This window comes from Nothobranchius furzeri, chromosome 7, assembly GCF_043380555.1.
Source record: "Nothobranchius furzeri strain GRZ-AD chromosome 7, NfurGRZ-RIMD1, whole genome shotgun sequence".
NCBI classification, from domain to species: domain Eukaryota; kingdom Metazoa; phylum Chordata; class Actinopteri; order Cyprinodontiformes; family Nothobranchiidae; genus Nothobranchius; species Nothobranchius furzeri.
The window spans coordinates 37,089,761-37,110,431 of NC_091747.1; the positions used below are offsets into that span (position 1 = coordinate 37,089,761).

The following is a 20,671-nucleotide window of genomic DNA, read 5'->3' on the forward strand; positions in this document are numbered from 1 at the left end:
GACCAGGAGATTTGTCCATTTTCAGTTTGTTTAAGGCTTGATCTAAATCATCCAGTGATGTGTCAGAATCACAAATTACTCTGAATACAGAATCGATTTTTGGAATATAAGGTTCAATCTGATCAAAAAAGGAATTAAATCAGTAATTAAATATTTAGATGAGTATAAATTTGAATAAAACTTATGTATTTCTTCTGCTATAGTCTTGATTTGTGCATTCTTCCCCATTTACAATTAATGTACTAATAGATTTCTTCTCTTGCCTCCGTTTCTCCAGACTGTAGAAATATGAAGTACTTTTTTCACCTTCTTCTATCCATTTTGCACAAGCTCTATTGTATGCTCCATGAGCCTTTTTCTTGTATAAATCATCTAATTGAGCTTGTAAAGACAAAAGGTATTTCTTATCAGCCTCTGACATAAGCTGTCTATTACAATAGTTATTTAAATTGTCAAGTAGTTTACTTTCAAACTCCTTTTGTTGTCTACTTCTCATTTTACTAAACGCAATTGAAATTCTCTAACTTTAAATTAAAAAAATTCCCATCTGTGTGTGTAAGTACCAATTGTTCCATCATAGTAAATTTTATGGAGGAGGTCTTTAACCATCTTAACATACCCATCATCAATTAACAGATCTGCATTAAATTTCCAGTAATCTTTTTTAAACTGTGTTATATTTTCAGAGTTAAGTTTAAGAGTAATAATAGTATGATCTGTCAACGGGGCTGCTGAGATGGAAACATGTGAAACATATCTATATAGTACAGATGAGCCCAACCACCGATCTAATCTGGACATATTACCATTTGGTTTAATCCAAGAGAATTGAGTAACTCCAGGATTTTCTCTCTCTCCATATGTCACTTAAATTGTTTGAAGCAATGAATTTTGTTAGAGTTGGATTACACTGATTAATACTGTATCTAGGAGGGTTTCTATCCTGCCATTCATTTGGAACAAGATTAAAATCACCGCCTAGTAACACATGGTCTGTGTGGTATAAAAGTTTATACTCGGAAAAGACATCTGTTATTTTTTCCAGCATGAGCTTATTTAGAGTTACAGAGGAGTACCCATAAACATTTACTAGGATCACAAATGAACCATCAATACTCAATACAACTGCCAGCCAGTGTCCTGAAATATCAGCCTGAAAAGTCACGACCTTCCCTGGACATCGGTAGAAACAGAGAGCTACTCCAGCGGAGTGGTTTGATCCGTGGCTGGAGGATTTTTTTCACCCCACTGATTTGACCAGAAGGTGGCGTCAAGCGTCACTTGAATGAGTTTCTTGTAGTAAGGCACAATTCGCTTTTAGCCCTTTGATAAACATAAACATTGCTTTTCTTTTAACATTATCCCTGAGACCTCTAACATTCAACGACACAAAGGGTAAACACGTGCGTAGCATTAAAAATAAACAAAAATAGAGTTAAAAAATATTAAGAATATCAAACTTGGAAGATATACAAAAAAGAAAAATTTTGTTTACTTTCCTGTTTAGTAAAAGGTGAGAGAACAGTGGTGTCGGCACCTCCCATCCCCTTCATAACTGTCAAGTGTCCCTCTTTGAGTAGAATTCAGAAAACAAGTAAAGGTGAACACCTTTCAGCCATCTGCCAGAATGCGACGGCCGTTATAACTGACAGCTCCCCTGTAGTAAGCCTTCTCCCCCCCTTTTCTGGCTTGTAAGATTTTCGGCCAAACCTTCTCCCTCTCCATACGATCCTCCTTCGTCAAGTCCTCGGCAAAATGGATTTTTTCCACTCTCACAAATCTGAGCCTTTTTGGACTTCTTCCATATTCCATCTCGGTGTAGGCGCTGTGTGAATTGAATTATGACTTGGCGATTTCTGCCCTCTTCTTTTCTTCCAATCCGGTGCACAGTGTCGACGATGTACTCCAAATTATCCGACCATTCTGGGGCAATCTTGGCGAGAATTTTGATCACCTCTTTTCTGATATCTTCGCCCATGCGTTCTTTCATTCCTTTAATCCTTAGATTCCACCTTCGTGAGACCGGTCTCGTTCTCTTGCCTTTTCTTTGAGATCATCAACTTCTCTTCGTAAGGTTGAGGCTTCCTTCTCCAAGCCCGCAATTTTATGTTTACAATCACGGACTTCAACTGCATTGAACTCAATGAACTCAGCAAGACTGGCAATCAACGAGGCATTCTCAGATAACTTGTTGTTAATGTCCGCCGTTTTGTCATCTTGTTTATCAAATCGCACGTGGAGCTTGAATAGCTACCAGGATGTCACTCGCTGTGGGACTGGGTCTAGTAATCTTTCTTGGATGGTCACCTTTAGACGGAGTCGAGTGAAGCAAATCATTCATTTCCTCCAGATTTCTTTTTTCCCCGCCGCCACATTCAAGCTCCATGTCTGAAAGGCAGTATTCATGGTCATCCGCAGCTGAAGCCAAATCTTGTATATTATCATTCTGGGAAGACTTGCTTTCCCTTTTGTCCTTCTTCTGTTCTTTTGGCATCTTTGTAAAGTCAGCGTAAGGTTTTTGAGGGAACAAAGCGTCAAAAAAGGAGGGATAAAAGGTACCTTGCACCAGAGCTAAGTTAAGGACAGCCGCTTAGTTTGCCATCTTGCCGTCCCTCCCAAGCAATATTTTGTGTCAAAGAATGTATTTACCCAAAAACTAGTTTTCTTGTCCAGGGATTGGACCGCCAAGGCTCCCGCCTTGGTCTGCCACCCGATTCGCATTGCACCGGACCCTTCATGTTCCTCCTGCGGGTGGTGGGTCCACAGTTGGACGAGCCCATGTATCCGGTTCGCCTGGGCCCGGCCGGGCCCCATGGGCGAAAGCCCGGCCACCAGGCGCTCGCTCACGGGCCCCAACCCCAGGCCTGGCTCCAGGGTGGGACCCCGGTAACCCTCCGGGCCGGGTACTCCGACTCTTCGTTTTAACCGCCATGAAAGATCCTTCGAACCGTTCTTTGTCTCACCCATCACCTAAGACCAATTTGTCATGGGAGACCCTACCAGGGGCACTAAGTGCCCCAGACAACATAGCTCCTAGGATCATTAGGGCACTCAAACTCCTCCACCACGATAAGGTGACGGTTCGGCGTCTGCAGTGATGCGGACGCTGAGCCGATCTGTCGTGGGGAAGAGGGAGCTGAGCCAGAAAGCCAGGCTCTCGATTTACCGGTCGATCTACGTCCCAATCCTCACCTATGGTCATGAGCTTTGGGTAATGACCGAAAGAACGAGATCGCGGATACAAGCGGCCGAAATGAGTTTCCTCCGTAGGGTGGCCGGGCTCAGCCTTAGAGATAGGGTGAGGAGCTCGGACATTCGGGAGGGACTCGGAGTAGAACCGCTGCTCCTCCGGATCGAAAGGAGCCAGTTGAGGTGGTTTGGGCATCTGGTCAGGATGCCTCCTGGACGCCTCCCCGGGGAGGTGTTTCGGGCATGTCCTGCCGTCAGAAGGCCCCCGGGTCGACCCAGGACACGTTGGAGAGGTTACATCTCCAATCTGGTCCGGGAACGCCTTGGGGTCCTGCCGGAGGAGCTGGTGGACAAGGCCGGGGAGAGGACGGCCTGGAGCTCCCTAATTGGGATGCTGCCCCCGCGACCCGGACCCGGATAAGCGGAGGAAGACGAAGATGAAGACGAAGAATGTATTTAGATAACAACTAAGGAAATATACAGATGAACTCCACATGTAAAAACTGTTCTATTTTTTTGTCAATCCGATGTTGGTTTTATGCAGTTTCACATTCTTTACAAAACAAAGATAATATGGTGTTTTATTAACAAATTACAATTATGAAGAAAACATTTAGGTGTTAACAAACAAGAATTTATTAACAAAAAAACAGCTGATGTCTTTCCAAAACGTATGTGTGAAAGCCGAGTAGATTTGCAGTAATGTGACTTCATTGGCAGTCGAAGGACCCCGTGTCAGACTCGAAGACTGGGTTCGGGAGTAAGAGCTTTTATTATACAGACGGTGGGCTGAAAGCGGTGCTGGAAAGGCTGACGGATGAGGTCTGAGGAGGAAAGGTGGAGGTTTAGCTGTAGTAGCTTTGGAAATACTCTGATCATGGATCACGGTGGAACGATGACTGAGTGAAGAGCCGGTGTAGCGTCTTCCATATATAGACATGGATTGACGCAGGTGCAGCGTGGAGGGAATCCCCGTGAGGGGCATGCTGGGTAATGTGGTCCAAGACGGAAACCGGTCAGCTGGGAGAGCCCGGCCTGGGGGCTTGGACTCTGACACCCCGAGCCGATCCTGTACCAACACCGGCGTATCAGGAGGAGCAGCGCTGGGTGAATGTGGATGGCTGATGTTTGAGCACGACATATATTTTATCAAAAATCTTGGAAATTGCGATCAATAAATGACCGATCCGGAGAAGGTAGACGCAGTCCGTGACTGGCCAACTCCCACGACCCGCAAACAATTGCCACACTTCCTTGGTTTCGCAATTTTCTACCGACGTTTCATCCGTAATTACAGCCAGGTAGTATCTCCCCTGACTCAGCTAACATCTATAAAAACACCTTTTGCTTGGACAGATGAAGCCAACAAGGCTTTCCTCAAGTTAAAGTCCCGTATCACCCAAGCCCCTGTTTTGTTTTGCCCTGATCCCTCCATGCAATACACTGTTGAAGTTGACACCTTGGATTCCGGTGTTGGTGCTGTTCTTGTGGCACCTTCCTACTGGGTGGGTGGGCTATATTATATATCTACAAGATACAAAATCCCACCCAAGGATTACACCAGGTAAATTGAGAGCGTCTGCCAGAGATCAAAGGAATCAGCCATTAACCACCGCACCGGGGTTTATTGAAAATACTAATTAAAACATCATTAAAAAAACCAGGTTAGGCCAGTCACTATAAACGGTTGCCAGAACTGGGCCGGAGAGTCTGCAGCCTTATCTGGACGCTGCGGGGCAGATTCCTCCTCCTTCGGGACGCTTGTCCGCCACGCTGCCGGTTTCCTCTTCCCTCAATAGCTCGCCTCCTCCTTCAAGACGCGTGTCTGCTGCACCGCCGGTTCCCTCGATCGGCCGCTTCCTCCTGCAGATCAGTCATTGGCTCGGCCGCGTCACAGCGCCACGCTGTCGTCCTCCTCCGTCGCGGGTCCACCTGTCAGTGAAATTTAACGGCAGTCACTGCTCGATCACTCACCGCGGGTCACTCCTTGTCACAGGCCGCTACTCACACGCCAGGGCAGAGGAATACCCTGCCCACATCTCCATGAAGCCTCGTCACAGACGATCGGTGTCCTTTCACCCGGCGATTCTCTGCTTGCTGCCACCGTCTCCACCAAAAAACAGACGCTCCTAATCTGCCACCGGTGCAGATAATTGCTCCGGTCCGGATGTCATCTGTCCAAGCTCGTCAAAATAAAATCACATACCCTCCCAGTTTCCTGGGTTCCCCAAAATAAAAGCATCCCATGCACTAAACAAAGTAAAAAAAAGAATACACACTAAAAACACACCACACTAGAAGGAAAAACCACAACAAACAGACTTTGCCCATATGACATCCTCTCTCAAACCTCCCCGTCTGAAACTACTATCTGAATCTACTCCTCCCTTGAGCTTTCTTTTCAAAGAAACTCACACCAGCGGAACAGAACTACGATGTGGGAGACCAAGAGCTACTAGCTGTGGAGTTGGCCCTAGAGCGGGGGTCGGCAACCCGCAGCTCTGGAGCCGCATGCGGCTCTTCCATCCGTCTGATGTGGCTCTCTGTGCTTGTAAAATAATGAATGGATATTTAAATAAAATGCTTTATATTTTAATGCATTAATTTTACATCTGTATGCCAATTCTAAATGTAAAGATTGTCTGCATAAACCTGAACAGGTCCAACCCGGTCTTACTGTGAGACCGGGTTGACAGGTCACGCTTGTGCGTAATCATATGCGCTTTCTGAGCTGAAGAGGATGTGTGATTCTGGGATTCTCCTCAGACAGGCTCCTGGATGTGTCGCCACATTGGAGACAGGAACAAGCACCATTCAGCCTAAGTTTCATAATCAGGGAAAATTTTCTAAGTGACAAGTCTCGCTTCAGTCGGAGGAATCTTCCTGCATGCGCTCTGGTTCTGCGACGCGCTCCAAGCCCCTCTCCACATCTTCAGCTCGCTGTGCACCGTACGTACGCGCTGACAGTGAGCTGCGCTGAGCAGTGTCCAGCTCAGATGTTCAGATGGGAATCATTTCTTGAGTGATTTAGCTACATCTGCGATGTGCCTAAAGAATAAAATCTCAGTTTGTCTGCGTGCGTCGGGGTAATTCTTTCTATTCTTTCTCCGTCAAAATAAACGGTCAAATACGGGAACTATCCGGTCAACACAAGCCCTGCTTTTAACTGTTCTGTTTTCTTGTAAAAATTGTTGCAAAGAGATATAATTTAACTTGATTAACACCAGAGCGAGGCGCACTGCGCCGTTATCTCCGTCACTGTAAATGAGGGAAAAACAAATTGATCGGACCCTTTTCTGACCTTCCCCACCTACAAAGTTTAATTACAACAATCAAATGTGACAGAGCCTGGATTTGTTTTCTGAACAGTCTAAACATGTTTTAAAAAGAAACGTATGACAAAAGTGGCACCTGCTCAGTAAAACTACCAACAGGGTGAAAAATATCAAAATATTGTAGGCAGGGATGGGCTACAACTTCTGGATCCACTTTATATAAATTGTTTTATTGATTATCGTCTTATGAAAGATAACTTTGACGTACACGAGCGACCGGAACTGGCTGCTGTCACCTGTTGTGATTGGTTAAAGCAGCTCTCTGCTGTCTGAGGGTATGCCCTGCCCACAATGCCACGGCTGCTGTGGCTCCCAGTGTTTTCTTTACTGTGGGAAACCGGTAATAATGGCTCTTTGATGGGAACAGGTTGCCGACCCCTGCCCTAGAGGAATGGCGCCATTGGCTAGAAGGAGCTGAGCACCCTGTCATAATATGGACAGACCATAAGAATTTCGTCTACCTCAGGGAGACCGAGGCTCAATCCACGACAATCTCGTGTGTCCCTGTTATTAACCCATTTTAACTTTGTAATTTCTTACAGACCCGGAACCAAGAACATAAAACCAGATACCCTGTCTCGCCAATTCGCCTGACAAAGACCACGAGCCTGCCACCATCCACCCACCATCCTGTGAGTTGGGGTCCATTTGCTGGGATATCTCCCATAAGGTCCTGGAGGCCCAAAGGACCGACCCTGACCCAGGTAATGGTCCTGCTCGCAAGTTGTATGTTCCCCAACCAGTAGGAGGGTCAGTAATACATTGGGCCCACACCGCAAAGTTTTCCATCTACCCAGGAGTTGGACGCACCCTTGCCCTGATCCGGAGGTCATTCTGGTTGCCCTCTATGTTCAAGAACGTCAAAAAGTACCTCACCGCCTGTCAGATCTGTGTCCGGAACAATGCCACCAACCAACCTCCTGCTGGTCTGCTGAAACCTCTTCCCATTCCCTCCCATCCACGGTCCCACATAGCCCTGGGTTTCGTTACTGGACTGCCTGTCTCTAAGGGTTTTTCCACTATCCTCACCATCATCAACAGATTCTCCAAAGTCTGCCATTTTGTCTCTTTGAAGTCCCTCCTGCCTTCCACAGAGACCACCAACCTCCTGATAAAACTCGTATTCAGATTCCACGGCATCCCATCCGAGATCCTGTCTGACCGCGCCCCCAATTATTTTCCAAGGTTTGGAAGGAGTTTGCCACCACATTGGGGGCCCGAGTCTCCCTCAGCTCTGGTTACCATCCCCAGATGAACGGTCAGTGTGAGAGGCTCAACCAGGAGATGGAAGCCATGCTTCGCTGTGTGTGCTCCTCCAATCCCACCAGCTGGAACACCCAACTTCCCTGGATTGAGTACACTCACAACACCCACATCTCTTCCGCTACTGGTCAGTCCCCGTTTGAGTCCTCCCTTGGTTTCCAGCCTCCCCTGTTCCCGTCAGATCTCCCTGCTTCCATCACTGTTCCTCAGTTTATTCGTCGGGTCAAGAGAACCTGGACCCAGACCCGTGCGGCACTGCTATGCACCGTCAAGCGCAATTGACTGCTAGCTGACCGCCACTGCCGACCCCCTCCCCCTTACACTGTAGGACAACAGGTCTGGCTCTCCACCAAGGACATTAAACTTAAAGAATCCAGCAGAAAACTCTCCCCCCGGTTCATTGATCCCTTCTCCATCAGTGAAGTCCTCAGTTCTTGTTCTGTCCGGCTCGCCTTGTCCCCGTCCCTAAAGATCCACCCTGTCTTCCATGTTTCCCTTGTTAAACCAGTTTCTTCCAGCCCTTTGTGTCCCTCTCCTGCTCCACCTCCTCCTGTCCAGCTCACCAATGGAGACCTGGGCTATCGTGTCCAACGCCTTTTGGACGTCAGGCCCCGTGGTTGGGGTCGTCATTCCTTGTTGACTGGGAGGGCTACGGTCCAGAACATTGTCAGTAGATTCCCAGCTCCTGGATTGATGATTCCTCCCTTATCAGGGACTTCGACGCTGCTCGTTCCTCCTCCTCCGTCTCCTCCTCCTCTGCTTTGCGGTGGCCTTTGAAGAGGGGTGGCGGGGGGTTACTGTCATGGTTTGTACTGAGCCAAGCTGGTTTTGTTTTCCTCTGCAGGAGGGCATGTCCTGCAGAGCACAGCTGTCGCTGTTCAGCCCATCAGTGGTCAGGGGATTTAAGGAGCGGCGTGACAACTCACCAGTGCCGGATGATACTCAGTCTTGGGTAGTTCTAGCTGCTACCAGTCCTAGCTCTTGTCATCTCAGAATATATTTTTAGTTTTTTGTATCCTGACTCCGCATTTATCTGATCTCTTCTCCTGACCCATCCAGATTTCCCTCACTTGCAAAGAACATCACGCTTCAACAACTTTGGATTCACTCAAGCCTTCAGCCATGTCATTCATCTCTGACCACCAGCTCTTCACCACCCACCTGCTCACCTGGACACACCTGCAGCCAACTCCCTGTGCTCATCTCCCAGCCTTGGTCTCTCAATCTCCCCCTCAGCCAGACTTGACCTGCCTCCCTCCTTGGCTTCCTGAAGACCATAAGCCTCCTCTCCCCTTTTGATTTTCCTCTGCATCATTATCCAAAGTCTAAAATCCATTCTCTCTCAAGAACACCCCGAAACTCCTCTACCCCCTCGATCTCCGTTTTTTCTCTCCTCCACAAAGACTTTAATAAAATACATAGAAACTTTTACTTACCTCTGGTTCTGTGGTGATTCTTCATGTCGTGGGTCAAAAAACTGCCCTGTAACATGACATAAAATTTATTTTTAATTATATACTTGACTCTGTCTGCATTAATACGAAGTGTGTTTATGGTCACTGAATAAGCAAAGAATCCTAAATTCTTCTGGGAGATCAATCAGGTTGATATTCTATATTTATGTAGAATCATCACATTTTATTGGTCATAATTTAACACCCCAATCTCACTATACACTACAACACTGTAGAAGGTGTTGACCAGAAGCAGCAACCTGGTCATGCAGCCCTCACTGCTTTTTCCAAACACTCTGTTTATTAAAGCTAGTCTTAAACATAAAACAGGATTCTATTAACAATGTCGGTCATAGTGTCTTAATTTGCAGGATGTGTAAAAAGTAAACAAGGTTTCAAGCTAGTTTGGTTAGCTTTGAGGTATCCAGTAAAGCACGTCATCAAATCAAACTCAAATAAAATCAAACTTGATTCATATAGCACAATTTATACAATAAATGCAACTCTAAGTGCTTCACAAATGAAAATGACCCCGCATTCCCTCCCTCCCCATAAATATAAAAGCAATATGACAAGAATACTCTCCCATAACATTCATCTTCTGACACACACACACGCTTACGGACATAAGATTAAAAAAATGGAACCCGTTGGGCTGAGTTTAGATGAGCCAGACAACGCCATCAGGGGAGCCATCTGCCCGACAGCAGCAGAGACATGGAGCACAGTTTACAACTCTGAACTATGCTGAGTAACTTTATTTGAAGGATGTATTTTATCAGGAGCAATATTTAGTCTGGAGCAGTACCTATTGAACCTGCTACTTTGTTAGGTTAGTGGAAATTCAATATATACAATAATGAAAGCCCTTGACACCGAGCCCATGATACAAAAGTAAATTATTAAAAGATATTTACACGCAAAAAGATGAAAAATTCACATTAGAGAGCATAATTTTGAATTTACATTATTTTATTGACACACATACAATATTAAGTAAGACATTATTTGCATAAAAATAATTGTGGAGTTTCCAAATTAATTTCAAAAATAAAAAAAAATGTTGCAAAGATCTCAATGACTGGACCTCCTTCTTCCTAGGACTTGGTGTTGGTGGTGCCGTCAGTAAGCCTTTGGCGTTGGACTAAACTGGATTAGCGCCCTTCATCAGATATTTTACAAAAGAATCACAGAAAACCACGAACTGATTAATATGGATATGAAGAAAATCACTAGTTTGTAGAAGAAACAGTAGCTTTCTGTGAAGTATAATAAACCTGTTCCACCATATGGCGAGGAACATACATATTCGAACACCCAGCAATTTTGCAAGTTCTAAGAAATTTTTAGGGGGTCTGAAACTCACATTAGGAGTATTCCTATTGTAAGAGAAAGCATTTAAAATAATCAGGAAATCCCATTGTATGACCGCAGGGTGTTCAAATACTGATGTTCATCACTATAACAGTCCATGTCCAGACACCTCTCACTCAGGGGAGCAGAAGCGTCCGGCAAACAGAACACTCATGGTGGGGTTATGGCGGATGAAGAAAAGGAAAGGATGGTCTGCTCTGAACACTGGTCCAGCACAACACAACATTATAGAGATGCCAGTGGCAGCAGCAGCTTCAGTTCCCTCCTCATTTACTTCCACAAAGGCCTTGTGGGAGACTTTGGACAGAAAGAGCTCTTTGTTGCTCGACATACCTACAAAAAGAAATATATATGGTAAATGGCCTGTATTTGATATAGTGCCTTCTAGAGTCCTGGAGCCCCCCAAGGTGCTTTACAACACAATCAGTCATTCACCCATTAACACACATTCACACACTGGTGGGTATGAGCAACAATGTAGCCACAGCTGCCCTGGGGCACACTGACAGAGGCGAGGCTGCCGAGCACTGGCGCCACCGGTCCCTCAGACCACCACCAGCAGGCGAGGTGGGGTAAGTGTCTTGCCCAAGGACACAACGACATCAACAAACTGAGCGGGTCTCGAACCTGCAACAGGGCGAGCACTTAACTCCTGTGCCACCGTCGCACTTTATATATTATAATAGATAATAAATAATAATAATAATGATGATAATAATAGTAATGATAATAATAAATAATAATTTGTATTTAATTATTAAAACTGTGGTGACTAGGTGCCCCTGATCGTGCACACATATTTTAAAATTGACAGGTTTACTTTTCGGGTTAAATAATGATTGACATAAACGATTTTATGATTTTGATCGGACAAAGTCACAGTATAAATAAGGTTTTGAGGCAAGTCAGTCACATGAACGGGTTTCATATATCACAATTTTAACTCAGAGACTCTTATAAGTGCAGTGAGGCGAAACATTTTTGGCAGCCACCGATTGTGCAAGTTGTCCCACCTGAAAAAATGAAAGATCTGTAATTTTCATAATATGTACACTAGTTGTCCAGGAAATCCCAATGTTTTATTTTTCTAGAATGTATTTGCATAATGGTGAAGAAATTATGCATTTGGTCATTAACTCATTAACTGCCATTGACAACTAAAGTCGTCATTTGCATTTTTTTACCGTGTGGGCATCGGAACACGCCCCCGCTCTGTGAGAACAAACATCCCAGCTCTAAGGTCGATCTTCATCTGCACACGTCACGTGACTAGGAAGCAGAAAATCTTTGTGTTAGGAGATCGTTTTGGGCCGCTGCTGTAAAAAAAAAGTGAAGCGCAAACCGGTAAACCTTCTGCCGATCCCAATTAAACAACGGTTGACGAAAGAACGGATAATGCTCAAAACAAGCAGATTCTTCCTGATGTAAGAGGTGAGTCTCCTCTTTGTTTTGTTAGTTTTAGCGATGACATCATCACAGAGCGCAACGTTTTGTGACTCTTAAAAAAACAGCTGAAAAACACTGGCAGCGAAGGGCTTATCTGATCAGGAAACGGCTGGCAGTGAATGAGTTAACAAAAATCCACCTCAATACTTTGTAACGTAACCATGGTTGGTCCACACTGTAGCTGGTATTTTGGCCCATTCTTCCATGCTGATCGATTCTAGAACTGTGATGTTTTGGTGCTGTCACTGGACAACATGGACCTTCAGCTCCTTACCCAGATTCTCTATTGGATTGAGGTCTGGAGACTGGCTAGGTCACTCCAGAAACTTGAAACCTTTGTTTACAAAGCCACTGCTTTGAGGATGATTATCATGCTGGAAGACATTATGTCTCACAGTTGAGATGTATCTATGAAAACTACAGACCTCTCTCAACTTTTTAAGTGGGACAATTTGCACAATCAGTGAAAATACTTTTTGCCCCACTGCATGCGACAGGTTAACATGTCTCACCAGAGAAGTCACATTTTGACGCAGCAAAAGCATCCACCACGCCCATGCGGGTCAGGACTTCATTCAGTTCGTACGTCTCCTCAAGTCTGAATCGAGGTAGGTACACGTCAACTTTACATGTGTGCATCTTTTCTGGATGAGTCCACTCCATGAACCTCTCATAGGTCAAGTGCTTCTCCAGCTGCATGGATGAAAAATCATAGGATGCGTCCGTCCACGTAAATCCTATCAATCTATGTGAGAATGAGTCCTACCTGCTCCAGACCTGTTGTATCATCGTCTATCTTCTCAGGTAAAAGGATGAGCATGCTCAGTTCCTTCCCTTTGTAAGGCAACTCCAGGACCTGTTCAGATGAAGAATTCAAATATTTAAAACATATTATACAGAATCCCTGTCAGTCTCCTTATGAAGTATTTTTTATTAATATTTAGACTTTGTTACTTTATTACCTGACAGCTGACTTCAGGAATGAAGCCAAGAGGAAAGAAGGAGTCCTGGGACATCATCTTTACTGGTTTTGTGATGCTCTGAAGACAGCAAGCACATCAAGTAGTCATGCATGACAGTGGGTCAGGAGGAAGAGCGGGTTCACCAGTAATCAGAGGGTTGTCAGTGTGATCTCAGATGGTTCCCATTCTGTCTTTGTGTCTCTGGGAAAGAGTCTTCCCTGAACTGGTCTTCCCCAAAAAGAAGTGTAAAAAAAATCATCCTCCCTTTTATGTCCCCTTCTTATGAAATACTAGCTTCATATGCAAATCTAGCTCCTGAATTCTGTTTAGTAAAACCTTTCAACAGTTTTCTCCTGACACCTCCATGTCTCATCCAGTAACTGGGTTGTTGAGTTAATCTTAGAGTTATTACTTCTTTTGTCCTACCTCTAAAGCTTTATTGTGGATTTCATATTATGTATCATTTAATTTTGCTGGAGAGGAACTACGACTGTCTGGATCCTAAATCTCCAATCCTGCATTGTGCCTGAAATTTGCACCAGTTCTAACCTGGTTAATGAGGTTCACAGCAGATATCACCAGGGTAAAGCAAACATGAATCAGCATTTTTATTTTCAGTGCTAAAACAAACCAGAAACCTGCACTTGTTTGACCACTGTACTCTACTGTATTAAAACATGTCCAATAGGGATATAAGAAAATATCGATTCGGCAATATATCGTAATATTTTTTCCTGCAATATTATATCAATATGCAAAAGCAGTGTATTGAATTTTTGGAGGAATTTACATGCAAAATTTAGGGTATTTTCTTTTCTTTTGGTGCAATTCAAATGCTGACCGCTAGTTGGCCGCAGTGTGCAACAGGTTTTGTTTCCACCTCATGTTAATCATGTTACGTATCAGTTTGGACTGTTTATGGAATTTTCCTACAATAATTTCAGTAAAAAAAAAAAAACACTAATATCTTCTGGGTGAATGTATCGCAATATATTGTGATATATCGTATTGTGCTGATGCATCATTATATGTTGAAGGAATTGAGACAGTAAAAGAAATTAAGTTTTTAGGTGTTATGATAGATGAAGATTTATTGTGGAAGTCTAACATAAATGCTATTATAATGCTATATCGAATTATTGCAGTACTAAATAAGACGAATGAGTTGTTGAACAAAAAAGCTTTGTATATTCTGTATAACTCGTTAATTCTTCCATATCTGACACATTGTATTGAAGTATGGGGAAGTTAAATATTTACACATTTAATTGTTCTTTTACAGAAAAGAGCAGTGAGAGTTATTAGTGGAAGTGGATATAGGGATCCTACGGATCCAATGTTTTCACAACTAGACCTAAAGAAATTGGACTAATTAGTAGAATATAATTTATTGAGACTTATGTACACAGCACAGAAAGGAGTTCTACCAATAAATATTCAAAAGAGATTTGTAAAAAGATAAAGTAATAATAATTTAAAAGGAATTGATATTTAAAAAATTTAACAAGATTCCGAACAGCGATAATGGAAATATGTATTTCCGTCAAAGGTGTCTGTTTATTGAATAGTCTTGACGGTGAAATAAAACTATCTAAATCATTTTCTGTATTTAAAACAGGCGTCAAACGTATCTTGATGAAATAAAAAGACCTTAAGTAGGCTGATAGACTTGTTTGTGTTGGGGGTGGGGGGTAGGTGAACAACAGTCTTTGAGTTGAACAGCTAATGTCTGATGTGTTAAGGGGGCAGATATAAGTTTTAGCTTCTTTCTGCTCCTTTTCATTTATGGATTATTTGTGAACATGAATTGTTTTAATGTAAATCTTGTTTGATTGCATGAAATGAAATAAAAAATGGAAATGGAATGATACATATCGTATTACCAGAATTTCACCTGAACACATCCCTAATGTCCAAACATGAGTTATTGGATGTGGCAACACTAAAAACCATGAAAATAACTGAATCTATGTCTGACTTTTGCACAAAGATTGTGTCTGGCAGACTGAGGTTTTTCAGTTTTACCTTGTTGAGCCAAAATTGGCCATTATAAGTTGACATTTTCAAAAACGGTTCATCCCAGGTTCCTTTGAAGTAGATGGCGTTGACCAGTACCAGCCTGGTCATGTTGTTCAGCTCACCCTTAGCTATGATACCCTTGATTTTACCTGAGAACAATAGAAGAATCAATAACATCACAATACCACACTGCTGAAGCTGCAGGTTTCTTCATCATATGTGTGACTGATGGTTCATATGATGGTCTTAAGCCTAATTTATACTTCTCCGTCTGCGTAGGGATGGACGCTCACAATGCCATTATCCGTCCTTGCGAGGCTGCTGGAAAGCCCTTGCAAGGACAGACAGAGTCAAGCTCTTTTCTAAACATCCGTCCATCGAGACGGAGAACATAAGCTAGTGATTGGTCAGAATGCCACTGTCATCAACAGTGCCGCCATTGCGCCCTCAAAAACATAGAGACCCAAGGATATCTAGCGGCAGACATGGAGAAGCTTGAAGAATACCTCTAGGAAAAACTCTAAAAATATGAACGATTTAGTCCCCGTGACTGGAGGAGAGAAAAGATACGCAGCATGCTTTTTATTTGTGGACGGAAATGACGGGAAATGTGGGTTTAGAGGTGGGGAGTGCATGAAGAGGTGGAGGAGGATGAGTGACAAATTTGTCCGCGTTAAAAAGTCTCTTATATACAAAAAACACAATATAAACACACTATCTTGGACCGGATACATGACAGGATTCCACAGAACAGCGCTACGCCCTCTATTGTCCTGGCGGGGAATTGCTTTGCAACATTCCCCAGGAGACGGAGAAAAATGAGGGCAAATTGTCTCCGTCTGTCCGTGCGTCTCTCCCTCGCGGAGCTGAAGGAGATGTATAAATATGGCTTTGGTGATCCACCTTGTGTCTGCTTCTCCACCCAGCTGTTGATCTCGTTTCTGGTTTCCTCATATTTAGTTCTGAAGTCCACAGACTCCAGCTCAGACTTGTAGTTTGTCCTGGTTTGTGTTAAAAACTCCTGAAAACACAAAGCACATTTTTTTAGATTATCATAAAAATGTTAGCTACCAGACCTAATTCATTCACTGTCAGAAAAAAATCTTTAAACCACTTACCTTTTCTAATAAAAACAAATTATTTGCTCAGGCCATCACCCACTGACCTGAAGGAACTGGTAGGACTGGTCTCCAAACAGCCTGTTAGCCACGCTGAGGGCAAAAGGAGCACCTGGCTTGTTGAGCTCTCCCAGCAGTTTGTCAAACTGAGAGTGGACATCATCCCGGCAGTCCTGAGTTTTTAAACACTGCGGACAAAGTAGTAGTGTCACATAGAGGCACAGTGAGGAGGATCAAACTGAAACACACTGCTGGGTACCTCTGATATCTGTGTGGCCGTGTCTCCTCTGGCTCCCAGCATCACCATAGCCAGAGCTGAAGAGATGCTGAAAGGAGAGAAGAAGATGTTTGCAGTTGAGTTGTCTTCACTCAGCTTTCTGAGCAGCTCCAGAGAGAAGCTGGTGTTGGCCTTGGATAGAGGGGTGGATGAGGCCATTGTGTCTGAAGGAGACAGAACAGAGCAGAAATCACAAGGTAGGCTCTGATTCAGTCAGTGTTTGGTTAAAATGCAGTGTCATCCCATTTTCTGTTATTATTTAAAAATATGGATTATGGCCAACAGGGTTGTTGGTGCCTGTAATGGAGACCAGGGGTTCCATTCATTATGATTTATGTTATGTTTCTGATTGAGTTACAGACAAAAAGGTTTTGTTATTGAAGTGATTTATTTTGTGTTGGACATTTGTAACAGATTCTTTAGAAGCAGAGGGACTGGCCACCCTTCCTGTGTAAAGAGAAAATGTTGGTTAAATGTCGATGTGTGTTTAAGTTAATCTCCAAAGTTTCACTCACCTTTCTGGTAGTGTCTCCTCAGCAGGGCGGGGCAGCAAAGGGAAGTTTGTGTCCCAGGTGCTGCTTTTAAGCTGCTGGAGCATACCACTTAAATAAGGAGGTGTGATTCTTGGAGGAGTTATGTGAAACCTAGTTTCTGTTGTTTGATTTAACTTGGATTTATTTAGTATGATTTGTATTTATGTAAATAATGTTTGGTACCATTTATTTTGGAGGTTGGGTTCTGTAAATATTATTTAATTATTTCTTTGATTACCCTCTTCTTGGTTTCTTCCAATCAGTCACCTAGTTATAAAAGGCAGTGAGTGTTGGTGTTAGAAGGATGTTGGTGTTGGTGACAAAGCATGTTGCAATAAAGCCACCTCAACCTGATTTATTTGTTTGCCTCTCCTTCAAACCATGTGCCGCCGCCGGTCAAACCTGATAGTGCCTGTCGTGGCGGCAACCCACAAACCTGCTGTTGGACACCGGCGGTTAGAGATGCTGTCAGGCTGAAGAAAGAGTCCTATCAGGTCTTTTCAGCCTGTGGGACTCCAGAGGTAGCTGACAGGTATCGGTAATCCAAGCAGAATGTGGCTCGGGTGGTCACGGTGGCAAAACCCCAGGCATGGGAGGAGTTTGGTAAGACCATGGAGCAAGACTTCCATACAACTGGTGGTTAAAAAGCTCCTCTGTAGCAAGGCTCCAGGGGTGGATGAGACCCACCCAGAGTTCCTTAAGGCTCTGGATGTTGCAGGGCTGTGTTGGCTGATGCGGCTCTGCAATATTGCATGCACATCTGGGGCAGTCGCACTGGACTTGCAGACCGGGGTGGTGGTTCCCTTATTTAAAAAGGGGGACTGCAGGGGTGTGTTCCAACTACAGGGGGATCACACTCCTAAGCCTCCTTGGTAAGGTCTTTTTAGGGGTTCTGGAGAGGAGGGTCCGTTGGATTGTCGAACCTCAGATTCTGGAGGAGCGATGTGGTTTTTGTTCTAGCCGTGGAACACTGGACCAGCTCTATACCCTTAGGGGGATCCTGGAGGGTGCGCGGGAATTTGCCCAACCAATCTACATGTGTTTAGTGAAATTGGAGAAGGCGTTTGACCTCCCTTAGGGGGCCCTGGGACTACGGGGTACCGGGACTATGGGGTACCAGGCCCTCTGATACAGGTTGTTAGGTTCCTGTGTGACCGGTGTAAGCGCTTGGTTTGCATTGCTGGCAGTAAGTCGGGCTCGTTCCCAGTGAGAGTTGGACTCTACCAAGGCTGCCCCTTGTCACCGATTCTGTTCATAACCTTTATTGACAGGATTTCTAGGTGCAGCCAAGGTGTTGAGGGCATCCATTTTGATGGCCTGAGGATTGGGTCTCTGCTTTTTGCAGATGATGTGGTCCTGTTGGCTTCATCAGAACGTGATCTTCAGCTTTCGCTGGAGCGGTTCGCAGCAGAGTGTGAAGCAGCTGGGATGAGAATCAGCTCCTCTAAATCTGAGACCATGGTCTGGATTCGGAAAAGGGCAGAATGCCTTCTCTGGGTCAGGGACGAAGTCCTGCCTCAAGTGGAGGAGTTTAAGTATCTCGGGGCCTTGTTCCCGGGGACCTGGAGCACAAGCTCAATTGGCGGATTGGTGCTGCATCTGCAGTGATTCGGGCATTGTACCGGTTTGTCGTGGTCAAGAGTGAGCTTAGTCAGAAGACGAAGCTCTCGATTTACCGGTCGATCTACATTCCTACCCTCACCTATGGTCATGAGCTTTGGGTGGTGACCGAAAGAACGAGATTGCGGATACAAGCGGCAGAAATGAGTTTTCTCTGCAGGGTGGCTGGGCTCTCCCTTAGAGATAGGGTGAGAAGCTCAGACATCCGGGAGGGGCTCGGAGTAGATTTTCTGCTCCTCCGCATTGAGAGGAGCCAGGTGAGGTGGCTCAGGCATCTGGTTAGGATGCTTCCTGGATGCCTCCCTGGGGAGGTTTTCCGAGCACATCCAGCCAGGAGGAGGCCTAAAGGAAGACCTAGGACATATTGGAGGGACTATATCTGTCACCTGGCCAGGGAACGCCTTGGGATTCCCCAGAAGAGTTGGCCCAATTAAGTGGGAGAGGGAAGTCTGGGCCTCTCGATGTAGCTGCTGACCCTGCGACCCGACTCTGGATAAGCGGAAGAAAATGGATGGATGGATGCGCAACTCTTTATTCATTTTTGGTAAACTGCTGCATAAAACCAAACAGAACTATTTAAATTCTGGAATAAAACATTCGAATGAATGACGATTCTTTGAAACAGCTTTATGATCAGTAGATCTGTCCATTATCAGACCTATTTGCATCAGGAGCTACAGCCTCTCACTGTAACAAATGAAGAAAAAGAACATTTAGCTTTTTTCCTAACGTTTATTGTTGCCTAATCTAGATGCATCACATCTGGCATTATATCTTCTATGATGTTGCATGCTTTCAAATAAAAAAATACGCAAACTAATCTTTAGACAGAAGTCAAAGTAGCTGATGGGAAAACACTCATGTTAACTTCCATCTGAATTCAAAGAAAGCTTAATAAAGTTGCCTAAATTAGATCAACACCTTGGTCAGCATAGTTCACTCAGACTGAATGGCTTCGTTGACTTTAAAAAAATTTTAACGTTGTATTAAAACCACATCAGGAGTTTTTTCCCAAACATTTTCAAAGTATTTACAGGGCTCAGATAGGCAACACTGGAAACAGGAAGTTCTGATTTAATTCCACTGTGACCCGAAATCATTCCAAAACAAATTCAGGAATAAATCTAAAGATTTTATTTAAACATACATTTTAAATATACACAAAGACTGACATGAGTTAAGAGTTTAACCACCAGCTGATGATTTTTAAATGTCTTAATGTGGAATAAAACAACGAAAACTAACTTGGACATTGAAATTTTTGCTTAAATAGAAACATTTCACAAATCAGGAACTGCTTGATCTCGAACTTTGAACAATAGTTTCGATTTTTCATCAGATGGTTGAGATGGAAAAACTTGGTGAAATTGTCCTTTAATGAAATACCATCTCAACCTCGAGCGCGTGTGTTCGGACCATATTTACCGTATTTACAGTCTATGGTTCGGACCGGTTCGGACGGCATAAGAGATCGTCTTACCTCCAGCAGGCTCTGATCGGCTAATTTTCACTTAAAAGCAGGGACACGTCTGCTGCGAGTGTTTTTCTTTGGAGGTCCTCCCATTCGGCAGACACACCCAAAACGATTACGTCATCATCCAGTTTCCAAAGAAATGCGAAATAGACTGAACCCGGAAGTGGGCGTGGTTTAACCGGAAGTGGGTGTGGTTTACATCAACATATTATTTTAAGTCTGAAATTGATATGGATTGATCAGAAGTTGCTATGTGTATTGTTTATTTGAAAACTATTTACAGAGCAGCCTCAGAATTGAGATTGAATATTTTTTTATCACAATAGTAAAGAAACTATTACAGAACAAGTTTTTCAATAAAATCAGAACATTAATATTTGAGTGCATGGATTAATACATCTCAACTCATGCAGTAGGAACTAGGAAATATGAAATGCTAGGACCAGACACAACTTTATATATATTTTTGAATTTTAATTTGATTAAACAGATTTTTTTTTCCTTAACGTTCTTGGCATTTCCCCACACAAAGTTAAACAAAACAATGTTGATTAAGATGTGTGTGTGTGAGAGAGCGAGAGCGCGAGAGAGAGAGAGAGAGAGAGAG

The 20,671-nt window shown here is 43.9% G+C and overlaps 1 protein-coding gene across 1 annotated transcript; it reads right to left on the bottom strand.

Moving 5' to 3' along the window:
- Positions 1–10,195: 10,195 nt before the first annotated feature.
- On the bottom strand, positions 10,196–20,202 carry LOC107374455 (leukocyte elastase inhibitor). Its single transcript, XM_015942602.3, has 9 exons — positions 20,071–20,202; positions 16,420–16,601; positions 16,208–16,348; positions 15,946–16,063; positions 15,049–15,191; positions 13,024–13,101; positions 12,828–12,917; positions 12,574–12,754; positions 10,196–10,948 (listed from the first exon to the last, which is right to left on the bottom strand). Exons 2-9 carry the CDS (start codon positions 16,594–16,596, stop codon positions 10,728–10,730), a joined length of 1,149 nt encoding a protein of 382 aa, XP_015798088.3. The 5' UTR covers positions 16,597–16,601; positions 20,071–20,202; the 3' UTR covers positions 10,196–10,727.
- Between the last annotated feature and the right edge of the window lie 469 nt (positions 20,203–20,671).

Excerpts from the sequence above, each read along its gene's own strand:
- LOC107374455 (XM_015942602.3), bottom strand. The coding sequence starts at position 16,596 with ATGGCCTCATCCACCCCTCTATCCAAGGCCAACACCAGCTTCTCTCTG. Across the intron at positions 15,192-15,945 it reads GGTGGAGAAGCAGACACAAG|GTAAAATCAAGGGTATCATA; the intron begins GTGGATCACCAA and ends TATTGTTCTCAG. Across the intron at positions 10,949-12,573 it reads GTCAAAATGTGACTTCTCTG|GTATGTCGAGCAACAAAGAG; the intron begins GTGAGACATGTT and ends TTCTTTTTGTAG.